Source organism: Polypterus senegalus, chromosome 3 (genome assembly GCF_016835505.1).
Source record: "Polypterus senegalus isolate Bchr_013 chromosome 3, ASM1683550v1, whole genome shotgun sequence".
NCBI classification, from domain to species: Eukaryota; Metazoa; Chordata; class Cladistia; order Polypteriformes; family Polypteridae; genus Polypterus; species Polypterus senegalus.
In genome coordinates, this window is record NC_053156.1 from 43760122 (window position 1) to 43782927 (window position 22806).

The 22806-nt window shown below is 41.2% G+C and overlaps 1 protein-coding gene across 2 annotated transcripts in view; it reads right to left on the bottom strand.

Moving 5' to 3' along the window:
• The window catches only part of LOC120525083 (zona pellucida sperm-binding protein 3-like), a 58945-nt gene extending 39045 nt beyond the window's left edge, over nucleotides 1-19900 (bottom strand). Inside the window, exons 1-4 of one of the 2 annotated variants that reach the window (XM_039747065.1) lie at nucleotides 19814-19900; nucleotides 8335-8450; nucleotides 8146-8249; nucleotides 5864-6041 (exon numbers count right to left, since the gene is read on the bottom strand). In XM_039747065.1, the coding sequence (XP_039602999.1) occupies nucleotides 5864-6041; nucleotides 8146-8249; nucleotides 8335-8450; nucleotides 19814-19816 (401 nt within the window). In that variant the 5' untranslated portion in view covers nucleotides 19817-19900. Of the gene's footprint in view, nucleotides 1-5863; nucleotides 6042-8145; nucleotides 8250-8334; nucleotides 8451-18713; nucleotides 19279-19813 lie in introns of those variants that run through there. The other variant, XM_039747064.1, reaches the window with a different exon arrangement.
• Between the last annotated feature and the right edge of the window lie 2906 nt (nucleotides 19901-22806).

The following is a 22806-nucleotide window of genomic DNA, read 5'->3' on the forward strand; positions in this document are numbered from 1 at the left end:
AAAAGAAGAAGAGGTGACATGACTGAATGGTTTTACAATATGAAGGCAATTAGTACAGCAGATCCCAAGCTGTTACTTTTAAAGAAGTTCTTAAACATACCCAAGGGGACAAAGGTAGAATCTAGAGGGTACATTTTTCACAAACTCTAGGCATATGGAATCATTTACTAAGTAGTGTGGTACTAATTAGATATAGAGAAATTAGGTAAACAGGATTAGAAAGGTTGTTCGGTTGAGTGGTCTGTTTTTTGCCAAAATTGCTCTAATGTTATAAAACCTGTGCTATGACCTTAAAACTCATGACACAGTGCAGTATACCCTATAAAATCCTGAAACTCATTTAGGGGCCTGATCCAGAGACAGAGCACTAGAAGCACTCTGGTTTCCCAGATTTTCAAGACCTGTGATCCTGGTGGACACCACTGACCATGAGCCAGTTGATTTCAAATAAAAAAAATGTTCTGGTGAGTGCTTTTGAAATAAAAGATGTATAGACAAATATGCAGGACATTTAATTGCCCCTGTGAGTTGTTAAATAATTTCCATTTCATCATTGGCCAGCCACATGCAAAAACAAGAATCACAAGTGAAACATCCAGGGGAAAAAAAAAAAAAAAAAGGGGGGGGAGTGCACCATGTAATGCAAAGAACCACTGGTGGCTTTAAATGGCACCTCCTATATGCTTCAAAACCATCATCTATAGAGGGCTCAGAATTAGTTGTAGATTTTCTACAATTTAGTATGGAAGAATACTGACTTATCTTTAAAAGAAAATTCAGCCAACAGAGACAGCGGAAACAATATCATTTCATGCAAATGTTCGGATGCCACTGGCCATTTTGTTGACCAAAAAAGTAAATACAACTTTTACAACAATCTAAAACTGCATTTTATGAAAATGTTAATGTACAGTAACAATTTAACTGAAAAAAATAAAATGTGATATTTACAAAAGTTTGGACATCCTGTCCATTACAAGGCCCCATTGCTCAGACTAGTCTGGCTTAACTCGTTTAGTGTTAGTCTGGTCAAAAGCGGTTTGGTTATCCAGCCAATGAGAATTCCAGAGCCTAATCAATTCTTAGACTCGGCAAACATTGTGCAACATTCAGTAACTATGGACACTTCAAAGCAACCGACTGAAGATCTGAAAATTAAACTAAAAGATGCCTACAAAGCAGGGGAAAGCTACAAAAAGACAGTGAAGTGCTTCGAGTTAGCAATCCACAGTCTGAAATGAAGAAGTGGCAGTCAAGGGGAACCATGCAGGACAAGATTTAGAAGACAAAGAAAGCTGTCAGATAGAAAAAAAAAAAATGTGTGATGTACAGGAAGGTAATGAAAAACTCCAGCATGAGCATGAGGGACACATGGGAAGATAGAACTTCGAAAGAGGGTGATGGTGCACTGCTCTGCTGTGCAGCGTTACTCACAAAGGCATGGTCGGCATGGAAGAGCCATCACAAGAAAATCTTACCTGTGATCTGCAATCATCACAAAATACACCAACAAAAAACAGTCACTTTGGAACGAAGTGCTGTGGACTGATGAAGCTCAAATTAGACCCTTCATTTACAACCTGTTCAGTTAAGACAGTAATAGTCGTCATTTTGTTTCACGTCTCATTGGCTAAAACTATAAAAGGTTTATTTTCAGGAATTAAAGAGTAACACTTGAAGAAAAGAACACCAGTTAAGTACAGAACAGATTTTATGCTTTGGAGTTGTGAGGCTGCTAGTAGCAAAGGAAATTTGTAGGAATACAGGAAAGAATGGATTTCACAAACACCAACAGATCTTCAAGGAGAATGTCAGACAGTCAGGAAACTGAAGCTGAAAAAGGATCACTTCTACCACAAGACAACAACCTAAAACACACTTTGAAATCTACTATGAAGTACCTCAAGAAACACAAGGTGATGGTATTAGAATAACGCTCGCCATTTCCCTGACTTGATCATCATTGAAAACCTGTGGGTAGATCTTTCATGTGCTGTGCATGCAAGACAAGCCAAGAACATCTCACTGATGGATGTGATCTGCAAGGAAGAATGGGGGAAAATTTCCAAAACAAGAATTAAACACATCATCTGGCAATGAAACCAATTTGCAAGCTGTGTTACTGGGTTCACTTTATTGGTTCAAACAAATCATAATGGTCCATTAACATTTTCATATAAATTGTTTTAGATTGTTTGCCGTCAAAGCTATATTTATTTTTCACTTCAAAGGTCAACAAAATGTTCAATTTGGCCAGTGGTATCCAAACATTTGCAGAGAACTGTAAAACTTAGCCCCAAGAGATATTTAAACAACAGTAGGCACATGGCTTTAAGCAGTGGTCCTGTACAAGTTTCCTATTAAAAACAACCCACTGGTACAGAAGTGTAAAGCCAAAAGATACAGGTGCAGTTTCACACACATCTTGTGATATCAGACAAATTTAGCAAGAGGCTAGGCTCTTATTCATGCAAGACTTGAACAGAAGCATGCCCAGTGATGGATAGTTGCCTCCATTACTGTGTTTTTGGGATAAGATTCACTCCACCCTGGAATCCTGAATTAGATTAAGTCCATCAGGTACCTCTGCCTCATGAACTTGGCACCCTTAACACAATCAAATGGACTTTAGGTCCAATATCCAGCAGGATATTAGGCATGTACACCCGTTTTAGCAACGGCTTCCTTTGAAATAACAGTATTAAAGGTACTGTATAGTGATTTTTGGCAATCCAGTCTCTGGTAACACTGCAACCTTTAACTGATTTTACTGGACACCACCACAGCACTTGGGACTCAGGTTTAATTTCCAGCTCAGTCACTCAAGTTAGCCTGCTCATTGCTATGGAATTCCTACAGGCACCCACTTTTTTATTTTTTAAATCATCCCTACAGGCCAGAGATGTGCACATTAGATTAAAACCTCAAAGGTGGTCCAGCAAGAGCAGGTCTGGGCATTTTCATTGTATGATAAAACTAGCATTACATCAAGTCTTCTACCCAAAGCTATAAAAAAACCAAATCACTCAATGGATGAATTTCCCGCTTTAGCTTATGGGACTTCACTGTATAGCTGGACACCTCTGAACCCTTGTTCTCCCTGTGACTGTTACTATTTAACATAAAGATCAATTCAGACTCTCTTCTACACTCTGTTTTGGCACAACTTCTCCATGTTGTGCAAAGCTGGGGCAACTTACTTGATCAATGGTATGCAATCTTGTGCTGCCTTAGCACAGACTGCCCATCAACTGACAAAACATAATGACTGGTATTTGAAAGGGCATAACCTCACTTTGGGGAACTGTTAAAAATAAACACTTGGCAGGTGTCCATGAGAACAGGTCAACATACCAAGATGAATTACCAAAAATCACAAGGACCCAAAGTAAAAGACCAGGGGCCTCATATAAACGATGCGTACGCACACAAAAATGTTGCGTACAAACGTTTCCACGTTCAAATCACGATGTATAAAAACTAAACTTGGCGTAAAGCCACGCACATTTCCACGGTACCTTTTACCCTGTCGTGCGTAAGTTCTCTGCTCAGTTTTGCAGACTGGCAGCACCCAGTGTCAAAGCAGTGCTATTGTTCCAGTGTGATTTCCCTTTCTTTTTCAGATCCACATCCCTGACGCAGCTTTATAAATACACTGAAATTAACCGCATATTGTTTATTAGTTTAATGCATCCGATTGCAATTATTCTGTAATAATATAATGGTCCATAGAATGGTCAAACTATTCTAAATACCATAACTGCTTTAACGTTGTTACTCTCACTGCACCTTCTTTTTCTTCTTTCAGCTGCTCCCGTTAGGGGTTGCCACAGCAGATCATCTTTTTCCATATTACTCTCACTGTACCACTCAGAGCAGCTGATAAGAAAGAGAATTATCGGTATACAGCACCAAGCACATGCTGCTTAAGCCATGCTTCCTATTTGAACTGCTTCTCACATGGCAAACGCTTCAAACCTTTCCTGTACGGACCTCGCAGTTCAGAAAGAGTTTCATCCCAGAACTCTAAACGCAATCAATCACTCCATCAACTGCTCCTAGTAGAACTGTTAGTACTTATTAGTACTGTTACCTCACTGTAAACTTATACTACAGTTATAATATTGCATAACCTGAGCCACTTTATAAAGAACGTATTTAAATATATTTTAAAGATGAAACGTAGCAAAATATGTTTATTATATTACACAGATAAAACTAACTTCATTTAAATAATCTATATTGTTAATAATTAAAGGACACGGTGTTGCTATGCTAGCAAGGATCTGGCGCTCCACTCACGATTGTTCCTGCCTCGCACTGTATGCTTCACTGGGACTGGCATGAAGGATAGAATAATTAAACATGTACTACAAAGATATTTCAAATGTTCCTTAAAAGTTCTAAAGAATCGGCATTATAAGCTTACAGATGGCTTAACGTCTATTACAGAGCCGATTGTGTGGCGATCGGTTACTTGGAGAAAGAAAAGGAAGGACAGGAATTTGAGGTTAGTACGTTTGAAAGAGACAGTACAGCAGGGGTGGCCTTAGGCATGTGCAAACTGTGCACCTGCACAGGGCCGCCAAATCCCAGGGGCCGCCACACCAATATATATTAAATATAAAACAAAGAGAAAATAACAACACAGCTAAAAACGCAGCGGCAAATTTCAACAAAAGTTAAACGATTGCGTCATGAGCTCGAGGCAGCTATGCAGTGTCCACACCGGACGTGGCCATCCGCCGTGCATAAGATACCATATTGACATTGGCGGGCGAAGGAGCCACCGATTTTTTTCTCTGCCCAGGGCTGCCACGAGCCTACAGCCGCCCCAGAGTACTGCTGCAATAAATTATTTCATCGAAGGTCACGCACAATCACTGAGCCACCGTGTTGCCATGTTTAATAACGTGCTTTACCTCCTATCATCATGAAAATTATATCACATATACATCTCAGTATGTTAGTTATTCAGAGAGCTATAAATATCACAAATGTAATGGATTCTGTGCCCTGTCAGAGGAAGAGAAAGCCGGTTTAAGCACGTAGTGATTCACACACATAGAACACATACAAAACAAAGCATTTAACATGCTACTTTAATTACGATGTGATTTTAGAAACTGGTTAATTAAATGATTTTAAGATGAAGTTTATGATGTTCTACTTCGATGACAAAATAAACTTAAAGTGGATTAAAGTGGAAATTTCGAGATTGAAGTTGACATTTCGTGCTTTTTCCCTCTCTGTGTGCCTTTTATTTTCTCTGTATCCAAATAAGCTTTCATATGACACTCAGACGGTGGGCTACAACTCACCTTTTCACAGCGACTTTAATATCTGACAACTTTTTTTATTTTGGGCACTGTGCGACTTTGTGAACTTGAGCTTTCGAGTTTCTCCAACACGCTATGTCAGTCAATCAGTTTCCTTTTGTTGTTAATACCACTGTTTAAACCAACAAAGTACATTTTTCCTTGCCTTCACATGGTATTCGCTGAAATTCTTCCATTTTCCCTCTTGCTTTTCCCATTGTCTTTTCACAGAACACTGAGCTTAAGGGCTATTTATATTGATTTGCATATTCAAAGAGGCGTAATTCTGGGAGGAGTTGGGGCGGGACAGCAGGCTCGTGCACGTACGTTTCTTTTCACGCTGACCGGGATTTATGTAGCGGAAGAACACAGAAGTTGGCGAACGCACAGATTTATGCATCTGGATTTTTCTGTGCGTAAGCACATTTCGGCTTTTGTACTTATGTCATGTTATAGCATGGGTTCTACACACAGCATTATGCATGAGGCCCATATCCCCTCCTCATAAGCATGCACCCCAAGCCCCACAACCACTCCAGTCTCACCCATGATGCTTGATGAAGTTGTAACTGCGAGAGGAATCCATGGCAGCAGACTCAGAAGCCCTACAACGATCCACAAAGAGCTGCATTGGGTAGTGGTTGCTGGAATCCACAGACGCCTCAAATTTGAGGACGCTGGATAAGGAAAATGTCTTGGTGGTGGTTGGTGCAGTCCAGTTATCTAAGAAAAAGAATATCAGAGTAGATATTGTGTGTAGAAAATTCAGAATGTTAAGTCTGCTTGTTGAACCCACAATTTCATTTATTTTTCTATAGCACTCTTCACCGAGCGCAGTACAAGAGGCAACTTCTGTATTGCAGAACATGACCTCACTTCTAATACATTGTGCCTCATTTAGACGGCAAAGTCATGTCTGCTCCCAGCCTGTTCACAGCAACCGAAGGTGGACATCCTCACTTGAGACACCTAGTTTAGAAACACACATGTACTGCAATTCTATTACTCCATCACATAATGTGGGTAATGAGTTTTAATAATATGGAGTTCATTATAATATACTGCATATACATTATTTTATCATGATTCTAAAGTGGCAATGTGTTGAATATTGCTCAGACAAGCAAGGAAGAATTTCACTGTACTCTGAATGTACTACTGCTACTACTATTATGATAAACGGGAATCTTTAGCAAAAACCTAATCATTCTGGCAAAGCTGGTCATAAAATGTCTACAGAGGCCACATCCACAAAACTGTGTGTTAGCAATGAAGATGAATTCAACCTCCATTTTAACTTTACTGGAGAAAAGAAACCCATGGTCAGGAAGTCCACATTTATTTAAACACAGAAGAATGTCTTCATTGCCCCATAGTGGAAATTAAAGAAAGAATTGACAAACCCCCTAATCTGCACCCCACTCAAGACAAATTTTAGTTGTTAAAGATCCATGTGAAAGGCCTCGTTAGACAAGTCTCTGACACAAACTGGCTACCAAGGACCTCACAAAGGAGCTTTATATCTCAGGTGAAATACGAGGGTATATCAAAAAGTAAAAGCAACTTGAAAATGATGTGGTAACCACAATGAACAAAAGCTAACACAGTGGAACATGTTCACAATGGCTTATGGGTAAAAAACACAGTTCAGTCTAGTTGAAGTCAAGGTCAAATGAATATGGATGCTCCACTGCAGAAATGCATCACTGTTGAACAACGTGCCTTAGTGAGATTTCTTTGGCTAAGGTAGTGAAACCTGCCTTAATTCAAAGGATGTTGACTTGTGCAGATCAGTAAGCTGTTTGGGTTACCCATCTCGCACAAACTTTATGGTACCCCAAGTCATCACGCACTACGGCGTATGCAGATTCATAGCCAATATCCATATATGCAATGGCGGACAACATAACCTGTCCGTCTTCTCTGATGAAGGAATTTGCCATGTTGATGTGAGCTTGCGTGCATGGTGCTGATGGTCAACTAGATCGAGCTTCATTGATTACACTTGTTCTTCCCATTTTAGTCATTTCTACCCATTCATAATCTTTTCCTTAAGTCATGCTGTTTTCACTTCTGTACTGAGCCCAGATCCTTAACTGAATTTCAGTAGGTTTCACTCCTTCTGCCCCAACAAATCTCACTACAGCAGATTGCTCTTCAAGCTACGCATAAGCCATAGTGAATACGTTGTACCGCATCAGCTTCTATCCATTGTGGTTGCTGTACAATTTTCAAATTGCCTCTACTTTCTGATTTACCCCCATATAATAACTTAACTGTTTGATGCCATGACAACCACCTCTCCCTGAATGTCGACAAAACAAAGAAGGTCATTATTACTTTCAGGAAAAACAAAGGCAATCTTGCTCTGCTCCTCCAATGACTGTCTGTAGATCTTGTAAATATCACTGGGGCCGACCTTCCACAGCTTCATACCATCTGCTCCACCTAATTTCCAAGGAGGTTTGAATTCATCATCATCATTTTCACTTCTGTCTTCCAGAAGAGCGCTACTAGAGCCTCACCACACACTCTGTCAGCTTCAGTGACAGCTTCTAACCCTAGGCCGTAAGGTCATTATGGCTAATTCTACTGTATATTACACCTGAAGAGACCCTTTACAGACATATATATTCTATTAAAGTCTGTAAATTAGACCATTCATCTATTACTTGTATTTATTTGTACATCAGCTTTCAGTCTTATTGTCTGTATACTCTTCCCTGCCCAAACTATGGTACTCCGATTTCATTACACTCTTACAGTGTGCATGACGAAGATCTCTAATCTTTAATCCAACCTAAACAAGAGCAGAGAAACTTCATACCGTTCATCAAAGTCAGTCTGAAAGTTAGGGAAGTGTTCACCATTTTTGTGGAGAAGACAGGGATCCAAGTTGGCTGAAGACCCTTGCTGCTAACGTTGGTCACCCTGTAAGAGAAAAGAATGAATTAGTGAGGAGTTTGTTCTCTACCCACCACAGCTTTACAAAGAGGCTCTGTTCCTCATCACTCACCGATTATACACACATTCAATGGGGAGCACTGTCCCACCTGTCCTCATGATGACAGAGTCTGGTTTTACAGGGATGTAGACCAGCTTGTTCATATAGATGAATTTATCATCTGTGACCTGTAGGAACAGGTGTAACCCAACAAGTTTAGTCAGGATTACATAAAAAAAAAAAAAAAACCTTTTGGATATGCAACATGTGAGCCACATTCAACGAAACGTCTCACTATACAGTCTTCTTTCGGCTGCTCGTTAGGGGTTGCCACAGCAGATCATCTTCTTCCATATGTTTCTGTCCTCTGCATCTTGTTCTATTACACCCATCACCTGCACATCCTCTCTCACCACACAGTCTTTAAGAGCAGAAAAACAGCTTACGGGGTGACCTCCACAAAGGCTTCGGGTGAGCGAGGAAGCCACAGAACTGGAACAACAGCTCTTTTGCCAATCTGACATGTGGTGAATTTTAAAATTCCCCTTCAAGTTTTTTGAGCCAGCAGGCGCTGCACATCTGAACAGCTGGTACCACAAGAGTCGGCAGGTCACCTTCACTGCAAATGCCTTAGCTGCCAGGGGCCTCACAGTCAATAAGTGGGTTTACTTCACACAGACAGGGCAAGGATCCCCTTCTGGGTGATTACTGGGGTGACAATAGCAAAAAGGGGTGGCAGAGGTCTAAAGCTACAAGGGTAGGACGAGAACTATATGCTTGGCAGACATCATTACAGTGTATCTATAACTAGTAATTGTAGAATGTTGAGGACAGGTTGAGGTGCACATTCACCATTACAGTAAGGACAAGGCAAGATTTCTCCAGTTTAAAGCCCACTGTCCTAAACACTACAAGACGCTGTCCAATCAATAGCAGGGATCCATCTTGGATGGTCAGAAAACTTCTCATGCCATGGATATTGGATGAGAGGTCACTTAAGCCAGCATATAAAGACGAGTGAAATTCCTCCTTGATGGATATTAAGTTCCGCTAGCAGGTGCTCAATTTCTCTTAAATTCTAGGCAGAGAAAAGCCAGATGGAAGCACATTTTTAAAAAAGGATTTTAGACAGATGGGGAATCTCAATGAGGACTGTTAATACAGGAAAGTAGTTACCTCACTGGGAGCCAACTAACACACCGGGGATTTGACCAATATATCTTGGTCCCTAGGCAACTACAAACATGAAAAGAGGAAAAAAAAAAAAAAAGGTGCCACCCTTCAGGCTGTGGCAGCTCAAAGACTGGTTTAATGTACAGCACTTGGTCAATATCGCTCCTCGCTCCCTATAGTGACTTCAGGAATATTAAAGCAAAGCAGCTCTGGATATTTAGTTTTAATAAGGCAGGAGATTAGGGGGTCAGCTGGTAAGATAATTGAAGAGGATCTGCAAAACACCGCTAAGCTCAAGGAGCCATCTGCCCTGCACCTTCGTACAACCAGAGGCATTTTACAGAATGTTAAGTTTTAGAAGCTCTGATCTCCAAGTATGCATTCAGTTCTAAGAAAACATTCATTATGAGACAGTCCACATATCAAGCTGGCAAAATTTTACACTGGATGCCCTTCCTGACATAACCCTCTCCATTTATCCGGGCTTGGGACTGGTACAAAGAAACACACTGGCTTGTGCATGCCCTGTAGCTGGGTTTATGAGACAGTCTACATAAAAGGTGCAAATTAGCAAAATCAAGAAAAATGAATGGTTGACTTATCAGCAAACAACTTTTTAAACCTGGAACAGCACACGTGCATGTGAGGACCTCAGTGGAGCTGCTAGTCCTCCAAATTAAGAGTAGCCAGTTATAAGGGCCTGTAGTGGGACTCATCCTGAAGACCCAATTCAATAGGTGTACCAGGCAGGGACCAATGGAAGACCAAATGGCAGACCTCCCCAGCAGCGGCAAGTGGGACTTCCCCCACACCCCAAAGTATAAAACCTTGCTTACATACATTTACTCTAGAAAGGCAAAAATGCAAACACACACACAGAATAAAAGGATTTATAAAAACACATGCATATACCAGGTCCCACAGTACGGTCCTTTATATGGCAACTCAACTTAAAAACTACATGCTCACGCACCCACTCCTAGCTACGTCTGTCACCTCCAACCAGTAATCATGTATGGCTTAAAAACACCCATTTTTGGGAGGACTCAGACAGCATTTCTGTAATATATAAAAACATTTCAAAGTCCCTCCCTTTCAAAGATCCCAAAGTACATTGGGAAAAAGGATCTCTCACTTAACATTTCAGAAAAGGAGTGGAAGGCAGCAATGCACAGAATTCACTCGAGCTCCATATGCGCAAAAGCATAGAATTATTCAACTCAAAATTATATATCGAGTGCATCTCTGTCGTTTAAAATTGGCCAAAATGTTTCCAGGGCAAGATCCAACCTGCGAATGTTGCAATCAAGTTCCAGCCTCACTGGGCCACATGTTTTGGGTGTGCACCAAATTAACATCATTCTGGACCAAAATCTTTAAATGTCTTTCAGAGAGCCTTGGTGTCACAATCTCTCCTAACCCATTAAAAGCTGTGTTTGGTGGACTTCCAGATGGGCTTAAAGTGGAGAAGTACAAACAAACTGATTTCCTTTCCTACACTATTGGCACATAGACTTATCTTGCTCAACTGGAAGAATCCTAGCTCCCTTATTTTAAGTCAGTGGATAACTGATGTTGTAAACTATTTAAAATTGGGAAAAAATTAAATACTCACGTAGAGGATCTGTGCAAAACTTGTTTAAAACCTGGCAGGACCTAATTAATAACATTTTAGAATAAGCTTTTAAATTGAGGAAGCAGATTCTCCTCCCCTTTTTATTCTATTTATTTACTTACTTATCTTTTGTACTATTAAAGTTGTACTCTGTTGGCCTAGCTCTCTTTCTCATGGGCGGGAGTTGACTTAACTTGCACCTAATCTTGTAAAATTTGACTTGCTTATATGGAATGTTGTTTGATTTTAATAAAATCAGTAAAATGTGGAAAATAAATAAATAAATAAAAACACCTGTTTTGAATAATCCGGACCTAATCACCATATAAATTTGTCCCTGTTCCCGAGTGACATCTTTACTTTCAAACCATGAGACCACAGAAAATGAGACTTCGGTGAATGCAAACTTGAGGTGCTAATGACATTTGGCAGCATTTAAGGACTGGCCAGGGGGCCTGCTATCCACCTCTCCAACGGACGCACGACGCTACTGAAATAAGTCTCAAATAAAGGGTCTTTGCTTCTTCAGTTACAAGGTGACAGTTATTATAAATATGTTTATCAATGAATGAATGCATGGTGACACAGTAGTAGTGTTGCTGTCTCATAGACAGGGGTTTACGGGGGTCATAATGAACACTGTGTGTGGTTTAAGTGAATTGGCGATACTAAATCTTCCCCTGATATATGTGAATGTGTGATCTCCCTGTAATGTGCTAGCGACCTGTGCACAGACTGTTCCTGCATGCACCCGATTTAGAGAGTGAATAGATGGATCAACAAATACTATAATCTGTTCTACCCAAAGCAACTTTCACTTGCATGTTGCCAAACAGAGAAACACTCCTTAATTCCCAGTTAATTTATGGTTTCAGATTTACCTTGCGAGAGGTTATTTCAACTTGAATATGCTGTATTCAGTATTTTCCTCTTTTACATATCCGAAAGATGCTCCCGTCAGTAAGACAGATGCTCAGTAGTCAGCATGAGACATTGAAACAGCAATGTGTGTGGCTGTGGCTTATGCCTGTCAGTACAAACAGCAGTGTAGCAGTCTGAGCAAATCTCCATTATACATCACACAGAAGCCTGTTACAACATATTTAAAAAGTGAAAAATGTGTCTTTGATGAAGCAAATAACAGGAAATGCTCCAACTTTCCAACCAGGTTAACCAAGTCACAACTAAATGTTATACTATGGTACATTTTCTGACTTCTTAAAATAAGTGCTATTTTGCCACAATTAAAATACAAAGACAAACTTAAAAGCACAGGGTTTTCTATCTTGTACATAACCATTTGCTGCATTTGTGTCCTTTTTCAGATAATGACTGGCTTATAAACAGACTTGGGTGACCCAGAGCCGCCATCTTGGAGTTGTGTGCTGAATTGGAGCCGAAATTAGAGGCCATTGCACAGAAATCACACCATTCCTTTTTAATAGGGTTTAGAAAATGAATGGCTGGACATCTGAGAGTGACAGACATGTCCTTGAAATGTGCAAACAAACAAGAGTTTCTGTTCACTTTATTGTTGTGCTGCCTAAATTAATAAAATGTCAACACCAAAAAAGGCAGCGTGGGAATTAGATGGTTGAAACTTTCTGCAACTTTAAGCCAATTTTCACACCACGTTCATATTTGATAAATCTCAACTCTTGTGTAAGAAATGGTTTACGCACATTTCTGAGCATCAGCAAGTTTTATACAGGAGACTGTTCTCACCACCACCAACAGGATAAGCTAAATGCAAGGTTTTGTTTTTTTTTTTTTTAGGGGTAAAAATAATAGAATTGCATACATCACTTAAACTTTGTGTTTTTAATGTACTGCACATATAAAATGAGGGCTAAATTTATTTAAACCCCTAGGAAAACAAAACATTAATATAGAACTAAAAAGAGTGGACTGTCCCAATTTTATATACCTCCCTTCAACTTGGTCTCCAGGTTAATTTAAAGCAGATTGGCATCACACCATGTCACAAGCAGTGGAAATGGCATCCTTTATTCTGTAGACACGTCCCTTTATTCTGTAGACACGTCCACACAAGGCGACCTATAATTAGATATACTGATATGCGCTAAACTTGCACATCTGGCAAGGTGGTTCATATTCTGAAGATGATTTGGGGTAGAGTACAACATACAGTATTTAGCAGTGCAGTTAGTGCCAGTGCTTTGAGACAATCCAGAAACAGAAGTGAAGAAAATGAAGCATTACAGGGTGGGAAACCGTGGTTAGATAGCCAGCGGACAACAAAAGAGCTTAAGTAGGTGTGAGACAAGTCTTTAAAAGCACAGAAAGACAAGTAAAGTGGTTTGGATGTATTCCTACGAGTAAGAGCAGAGGAGCAACAACATTCTTGAGTTGTCAGGCTACAGCCGATTAGACACACTAGTACATAAGGATAGGCCAAAAGGCCTCAAACAGCACTTTACACAACTTTACCAGTCTTTTTTTGCTTTGCGCCCTCCCCTACCATGACCTATCGACCAATAGGGAGGAGCGAAAGCTTCACATTTCTCAAAAATTTCAATCAAATTTCAGTCCATCAATTTCAATGGATCTCGATGTTTTAGGGTCTCCAGATACCAAAGTCATTGACATCTCGATGATGGGTGTGTGCCTGTGTGTCACAGCTTCTTAAGAATGGTCTACGGCTAATAACGGCTGGACAGAAAAATACCAAACTAGAAACTTAAGCCTGTTCTAAGATGATGATGTGCCAATTAGCTTTTTTAATCAAATCGTGCAAAAGAAAGACACTCTAGGGGAACCCTCAAATACTGTAATTCTGCAATTAACTATGAATTCTTCTTGTCAATTGCTATCGTAATGACCTATTTCTTGATTAGAAAGATCAGGGGCAGAGTGGTAAATAATTATTTAAATGTTGAAGAATAGTTCAGGTAACTTGGTTCCTACGGCGCAAAGCCTACTGATGCTCACGTCCAATTTTTTTTTTTTTTAAAAACACAATCTTAATAATTTGGAAGCAGTCATAGTGCTTTTCTGTGACCTCCAATCACATACTCAGACATAAAACAGTCTGAGACTGGTCCGACTGAGTCAAACTGGTTTGATTTCATCTTAGGTCATTGGGGCGAATTCTGTACAAACCTGACAAACAGAAGAGACCTATCTGTCCAACGCTGCATGTTTTATACCATGACTGAATTTGAAACAAAAAAAAAAATCTTGCAATACTTGGGAAATGTGAAACTGTGCTGATAACTCACTCTGCAGTCGTCTAGTATGACATATCCTGAGATTTCTAGCTGTGTAATTTGACATACTCAGGTGACAAGACTGACCATCAAAGTCTGACATCCCCTCCGACTAGAAGTTATTTAATGCAACATTGGCCTAAGTCTGTGCAGAGAGAGTGAACCTGTACATCAGGACAAAAGGATCATGTGAAACACTTGTAGTAGCGGAATGAAGAATGGAGTAGGAATGAGTCACTGTGTGGGTGTACAGAGTGACACAGAGTGCAGCAGCATTTTAGAGGAGTCAAGCCGAGAAGGTCAAATGCATTGACTGGGATTCCCATCAATAATGCTGGAGAAATGAAGCCTAACATCAAGACCTTACCCAAGGAAATGAGTGGTAGGAACAGCGAGTCAAAGAAGGATGTGAATAGCAGAGCACACACAACTACAGACACTTAAGAGAAGTCGATGGCGAGAGGTCGACATCAAGTACAGAAGGAAAGTGCAATAAAAATTACGATAGAGTTTAAGACCATCATCTGGGAGATTACAGAAAGGCAGTGGGAGATGATAGCTGAATGAGTCAAAAATAATGGATCCTCACAAGATCCTAGTCACTGATGAAAATCCGGACTATGCACAGTGTGGCAGGACCCCAGCCGGGACACCTCCATGCTGGAAGGACAGGGTAAACAAGCGTGGCCAGAGCATTACTTCCCCGGAACACTAGATGGCAGCGCCCAAGGCGGCATTAGTGCCTAGGACTCCCACAGCGCTCCATGGGAGTTGGAGTTTTGTACAGCCCTATTGGGGTGCGTAGGCACTGCCAAGGGATGCTGCAGCAACTGCTGAACCCTCATGGGCAGTTCTTCCGCCACACCTGGAAGTGCAGACAGAAACAGGCCATCAAACACCTGGTGCCTTATAGAAGGGGCCAGCAGACACTACTCAGTGAGCAGGAGTCGGGAGCAGAGAGAGGCTAAGCTTGTCGAGGAGGAGTGGAGGAGAAAAGAGATGGAAGGAAAAGAAGAAGAAGAAAAGAATTGTGTGTTGTCCTGGGCTTAGGAATTGTGTTCTGGTGCTTGTGGGAGACGGGGAAAGACATTTCCCACAAGGAAGAAAACAAAATAAATTGTGTGGAGTTGTACCTCTGTGTCTGTCTGTGCCGGGTTGGGGTGGCAGTGCCCACCTGTGAAGGCCCGTAACAGCTTATAAAGGCAACATTATGAATAGTGACAAGCAAAGAATTCAAAGAGTGCCGAGACTGTACCGTAACTCCCCCAAAACAACCTTCAACAATTGATTAGTCAGGAAGCGAAGGTACAACATGACTCTTTAGTCTTTTTCTAACAGGGGTAGCAAGACTCACAAATCTTAACTTGGCTATCAATTGTAATTTAGTATGAAAGGTAAGGGGTTTTAACTTTCCTCTATAAATTATAAACGATTGATACACTTCTTACCCTATTTTCTTCATTCATATTTTTGTAGATGCCTTTGCCAAAGGTCTTGTATGGATTTTAAAACCCATCATGCAATCAGGTGTGGTGACTTGCATTAGACCACCCAGCTGGGACTGAACCTGCAACCTTGTAAAGCAAGTGAAACACATTAACCACCGTAGGCCACGCTGCCAGTTAGCGTCAATTTGAAAATAAGTAATGAACATACCATTAGTTATGAGGAGGAGGACACAAAAACTAGCAGGACCTACAGAACTTGTGAACGGTACACACACACACTGGTTCAAGCATGTGCCGACTATCAGGAAGACTCCCATTGGTCCACAAACTGACAAAATGAATAACATGAACAGGAAAAGAATGGACCACACTGCACCCTCAGTGCACCGCTCCAGACACAAGATCCTACTAACCCGTGGGCTGTCACATTTACTCTAATCGAACACAGAGGAATGATGAAGATTTCTTCAAAAAAAAAAAAAAACACACAAAGGTGGACTAAAAAAAAGAATGTTTTTGAAATTATTTCAACAAGAGGTAGCAACACGTAGGGAGAAATCAGCAACTGAGATTTCCTGCAACTGAGAGACTTGAGCAGGGTTGGAGTGTCGACATATTTGGTGCTGGTTTGTTAGAACCATTTAGGACAGATATTTGGATATTTGACAAGACACTTCAGCTGGTGAAGTGGAAGCTGGAATACTACGAACATCCAGTATTAACAAGGTGACAGATTTACCTAATAATCCACATAGTTTCATGCTTTACAAGGATGTCGACTTTCAGACAAAGCAGAGTTAACAATAATTAGCCATTAGCGAATACAAGCGTAGTTAAGACTAAAATCTAATTTGTACATGTACTGTACAGAGGAGTACTTCAAACAAAGAAAAATACGCAAATAAACGTATTGTGAAATGCGACTACAAATATAATAAACTACAAAGATATGTAAGCATAAATAATGCAATGTGTCATGAAATGTTCGGTGCTGCGTATTTTTGTATTCAATTATTCCTTCATTTATTTCCATGATACCACATACGACATGAAATACACCTTAAAACTGTCAATGTCGCCCACCAAAGTTCAGAGGGTGGGTGGGATCTGGCGAGAACTGTTTTTCCAATTAGTGAAACATCGATATCGTGGGCACTCACAGTGTCAGCTTTGCATGTGTGCCACAGGCAAGTCAAGTGCAGGCTCAAAGTTGAGACTGAAAACAAGTGCAAAGAAAACAAACACTGGCAAGAATTATAGCAACAATGCAGCTATTCGAATTCAAGAAGTCCTGAATCCATCGTCCTCTCAAGAGTCTGAAATGTGGCATCTGCCTAGAAACATAGCACTTGACAGACAAAAGATTTACACACACTCTACTAATGATTCAAAATTAAAACAGAGCTCACACTAGAGCCCACCCTTTCAGCTTTGACAAGTTAAGATGGCAGCTTTCAGGACAAGGCATATTGCTCAATGCAGATGGCATCTCTGAAATGAGCTGGTCAGGTCAGGTTGGGGGGCATGCACTTTTACAGCGCATTGCCGCACCTTCCACATGACGTAACAGCTCAGGATCCTGGATGGCAACCCCTAGGAAGACACATAGTCATTTCCATAAGGTGGGACTGGACCATCTGCCGCAGCTAGTTATGTGGGCATCCCCTTGGCCTGGTCCAGCCACTTGGGTCCTCAACAATGAGGATCCTGCAAGCCGGATCACCCTCTGGGAATCACACCACGTGGCCGTAGTGCCATAATTGATGCTCCCTCACATTGTAGGTAATGTGCCTCATTCAAGACTCCATGAGCAACCACTCATTCAACACAAAGTCAAACCAATGGTACCCAAGGATTCTCCGAAGAGACACAGTACCAAAGGAGTCCAGTCTTCGTCTCAGGTCACTTGATGGCGTCCATGTCTCGCAACCATATAGCAAGACAGGAAGCACCAGGACTCTAAAGACTTGGACCTTCGTCCCTTTGCATAGATATCAGGAGCACCACAGACCCCTTTCCAGTGACTTCATTACCCCCATGCTCACCCAATCCATCTACTGACTTCATAGGAAGAGTCACCAGAGACATGAATGTCACTGCCGAGGTAAGTAAACCTCTCAACAAGGTTGACACTCTCTCCGCAAACAGTCCCACTGCTGATAGCTGTGCCCAAGAGGTCATTAAAGGCCATCATAGTGCTGGACTTGCATTCTTAATTTTTTTGCCAATCGTCATTCAGGTGCAGCTGGCGACAAGCAGAAGGACATGGCAGGTGCAGGAATAAAGGCGAGTGTCATAGGGAACATGCTCTTTTGGGAGTCTGTATACGATACCACTAAATTTACAAATCCATAAAGTTGTGTGTACATACACTGAAACGCAATGCAAGGATGGTTAGGGTCTGACCAATCAAGTGAAATTAGTCCAGACTGGACAGACGTATAGAGCTGGGACATACAAGTTAACCTTTTCAGTTCCCTGCACCATGGAATGTCAAAAAGTCAAAACAGGAGAAGCATAAATAACTAAACTATGCGTGAAAACTTTCCATTAATTACAAAGTGGCATTTGGATTGTTCTTACCATAACATGCTATACAAAATGTCTGAGATAAGGGACAGAAAACATTTTAAGTTAGCTGAACATGGCCCAAAGACAAAAATTTGCAGCCCCACTTAATCCAATTCAATTTCCCTGGGGGCCAGTGCAACACTGGGCATATAAGACTGGAAATAGACCTGGACTGGCAAGACCCATCACAGAGAGACAGACATTCTAATAGTGAAGCACTGCACAACTACTGTACTTCTAACATCAGCCAGGCTCTTAATACCAGACCACCGGCCACCTACAACACATTACTACATTTGCTGCCAACTGAAACTCCTTTGAGGCAGCGTCCAGTCCAAAGTGTCCACTCACTGATCGTTAAAAAAGGCGGTCAAGCAAAAATGCGATCGGACGTGTAGATAAAAAGTGTCTTACATTTATCTCACTGCCACAGTCCCGAAGCTTCACGTCAAAGGTAGCGGTCATGGCCGTTTGATTCAAAAAGTTACACTTGCATTTCGGGTTATTTCCCAAGAAAAGAAAATCGGGGTCAACTGGCATCTTATTAGCAAAGAGGTCCAGCGGGACCGTGACCACCATTCTGGCACCCCCACATTCTATTTGCACACGACCGTTGGCTCTGAAGTTTACTGGTTGAGGTGGACTGGGAGTGTGAAGAATACGAGGCTCAGGAAACTGAACGGACTCTTTCACTTTGCTTAGCTTCTTAAACCCATGCTGTCTATCGAGTCGATGGGTCTTTGACGTGGACTTGAAGGAAGAGCGATGATGATGCTGGACAGCCTTAGCCAATGACGGTGGAGCCCGAGTTCTCCATTTATTTCCTCCCTGTGACAAGCTGTAAGCTAAGCCAACAAATGCGACCCATAGACAAACAAGGCACGGAGAAAGCCGCATGTTACACCAAGTCGTTACACGCCAGTAGCTGAAGACTCAAATCGCTCCGCGCGAAAGCCGCAGCCACGCCTGCGTATTTCATCTTGTGCCAATAAACGGGCGGGCGGGCGCACGTGCGACTGCGGGTCAAAAACGAAAAGTCAAGTGCAGCTGATGGGCGGGGACAGTAAACAAGGAAATAAACGATCTAGCACTTTAAGTCTGCGTTATTACAAGGATGCGGGTAGCACCCGTTTTAATTGGAATAATAACTGAATAGGATCAGAATGGTCCAACTTCTGCACGGGCAAACCTGGGCAACTTAACTCAGTGCTCCCGAACTGTATTAACTTGTATGAAAAAAATAGCTGTTCTTTACCTACATATATTCCTGCGTTTACACTCTCCAATCGTGTCTTCTTTAACTTCATTGCCTTTATCCTTGATATCACTTGCCCACCGCCAGTCAAACTTACAACGCCTTTCCTGTCGTCAAAAACCAGCGGCAGCAGGACGTGCAAATACCGGTGTTCTGTCGGTTTGTGTTGCCTCGTCCAAATAAGCTACACATGCAAATATTTACACTTTTAAAAGTGAAAACGTCGAAATGAACATAGTATTTTTATGGTATTACTCACCATCTGCCGATTTTTTTTCCAAGGTTAAACATAACAATCATGTTCTGCTTACAATCACAACAATGCGGGACAAAAACTGATTAAAATGGGAAAGGCATTGGATTGAGGTATCGGATACATTTGCTCTTAATGGCTTAAACGGCAAATACTTTTAATGAGGTCTGTTTAAATTAATTAATATATATATATATATATATATATATATATATATATATACTGCTCAAAAGAATTAAAGGAACACTTTTTAATCAGAGTATAGCATAAAGTCAATGAAACTTATGGGATATTAATCTGGTCAGTTAAGTAGCAGAGGGGGTTGTTAATCAGTTTCAGCTGCTGCGGTGTTAATTAAATTAACAACAGATGCACTAGAGGGGCAACAATGAGATGACCCCAAAACAGGAATGGTTTAACAGGTGGAGGCCACTGACATTTTTCCCTCCTCATCTTTTCTGACTGTTTCTTCACTAGTTTTGCATTTGGTTACAGTCAGTGTCACTACTGGTAGCACGAGGTGATACCTGGACCCTACAGAGGTTGCACAGGTAGTCCAACTTCTCCAGGATGGCACATCAATACGTGTCATTGCCAGAAGGTTTGCTGTGTCTCCCTGCACAGTCTCAAGGGCTTTGAGGAGATTCTAGGAGACAAGCAGTTACTCTAGGAGAGCTGGAGAGGGCCATAGAAGGTCCATAACCCATCAGCAGGACCAGTATCTGCTCCTTTGGGCAAGGAGGAACAGGATGAGCACTGCCAGAGCCCTACAAAATGACCTCCAGCAGGCCACTGGTGTGAATGTCTCTGACCAAACAACCAGAAAGACTTCATGAGGGTGACCCAAGGGCCCCATGTCCTCTAATGGGCCCTGAGCTCACTGCCCAGCAGCATGCAGCTCTATTGGCATTCGCCATAGAATACCAGAATTGGCAGATGCACCACTGGTGCCCTGTGCTTTTTACAGATGAGAGCAGGTTCACCCTGAGCACGTGACAGAAGTGAAAGGGTCTGGAGAAGCCATGGAGAACATTATCCTGCCTGTAACATCATTCAGCATGAGCAGTTTGGTGGTGGGTTAATGATTGTCTGGGGAGGCATATCCATGGAGGGTCACACAGACCGCTACAGGCTTGACAAAGGCACCTTGGCTGCCATTAGGTATCAGGATGAAATCCTTGGACCCATTGTCAGACCCTATGCTGGTGCAGTGGCTCCTGGTGCATGACAATTCCTGGCCTCATGTGGCGAGAGTATGCAGGCAGTTCCTGGAGGATGAAGGAATTGATACCATTGACTGGCCACCACACTTTCCTGACCTAAATTCAATAGAACACCTCTGGGACATTATGTTTTGGTCCATCCAATGCCACCAGGTTGCACCTCAGACTGTCCAGGAGCTCAGTGATGCCCTGGTCCAGATCTGGGAGGAGATCCCCACAACACCATCTGTCATCTCATTAGAAGCATGCACCGATGTTGTCAGGCATGTATACAGGAACACAGGGGCCATACAAAGTGCTGCATACAATTTTGAGTTGCTGCAATTAAATTTTGGCAAAATGGACTGGCCTGCCACATAATTTTTTTCACTCTGATTTTTGGGGCGTCTTTGAATTTAGGGCTCTGTAGGTTGATCATTTTCATTTCCATCAAACGATGTGGCATCCTTTCGTTCCTAACACATTACCCAGTCTATATCAGTGTAGATATCCAGGAGGATTTCTTTTTCCCATTGAGATCTGATGTGTTTTCAAAGTGTTCCTTTAATTTTTTTGAGCAGTTTATATATATATATATATATATATATATATATATATATATATATATATATATATATATACAGTGTATATATATATATACAGTGTATATATATATATATACAGTGTATATATATATACAATATATATATATATAATTATGTTAAATTTATTTATTTAAGAAACATATGTATTGAATGTTTAGAATAAATGTATAATGTGCGTGCGCAGAAGCACATTTTGCTAGGTTTTTTTTTTTTTTTTTTTTTGATGATTCATGTTTTAAAGTAATGCTATAAACATTTCTATTTTTTAGTGTATGTACAGGCTTGTTTGCGGGCAGATTTATTAGAGACGTTTGTGTTTACCTGCTCCCGGTTGCACGTATGGGTTGCATCAGCACTGACTGAGCAGTAATACTCAAAGCAAAATCCAGGCTGCTCATAAGGTCTGATATCATGACGAGTCGCTGACCTTATTTGCACTCGGTGTATATAATATAGTAAGCTTAGGATGAGATGTGCTGGTCATCAAAACCATCATTTGAAATGCATTTTGGACAGCATATCACCACTGCAAAACCTTTTTGCTTAAGTCTCAGATGTTTGCATTTTGATACCTGTTACTTCGCACGGTATTGAGAACTCCTCTTTGAAAATAAAACCTACACATCTGAGCAGAATAATGCTGTTGACAAATCCTTTGTAGTTTGCATCATTTGACAAAGAAGTGATACAAAATTATGCAGTTGGTGCAAAGAGAATTGTCGGCACCTTAACATCAGTGAAACCATGAAACTGGTTATTGATTTTATGAGATTTTGGCAGGTCACTATTCAAGGAATGGATATGGAGGTGGTCCACTCTGACAAGTACTTAGGGGTCCACATTAATGACAGGTTAGACTGGTCTCAGAACACAGAGAAACTATACGCGAAAGGGTAAAGCAGGCTGTTTTTTTTTATTTGGAGGCTGTGTTCCCTTAGTGTTGGATGTGACATCCTTCCAATCGTCTACAACTCTGTGATGATCAGCACAACTTTCTACACTGTGGTGTGCTGTGCTGGTAACATCATTTCAAGAGACGCCCACCAACTCAACAAGCTGATTAAAAAGGTAGACTTAGTTATAGGACACCTTTTGGACCCCCTGGAGGTCATAGTAAAGGAAAGAATTAAAACAAAACTGAATGCCATTATGAAGAATGCTGCACACATCCTCTCTGACACACTAACATGTT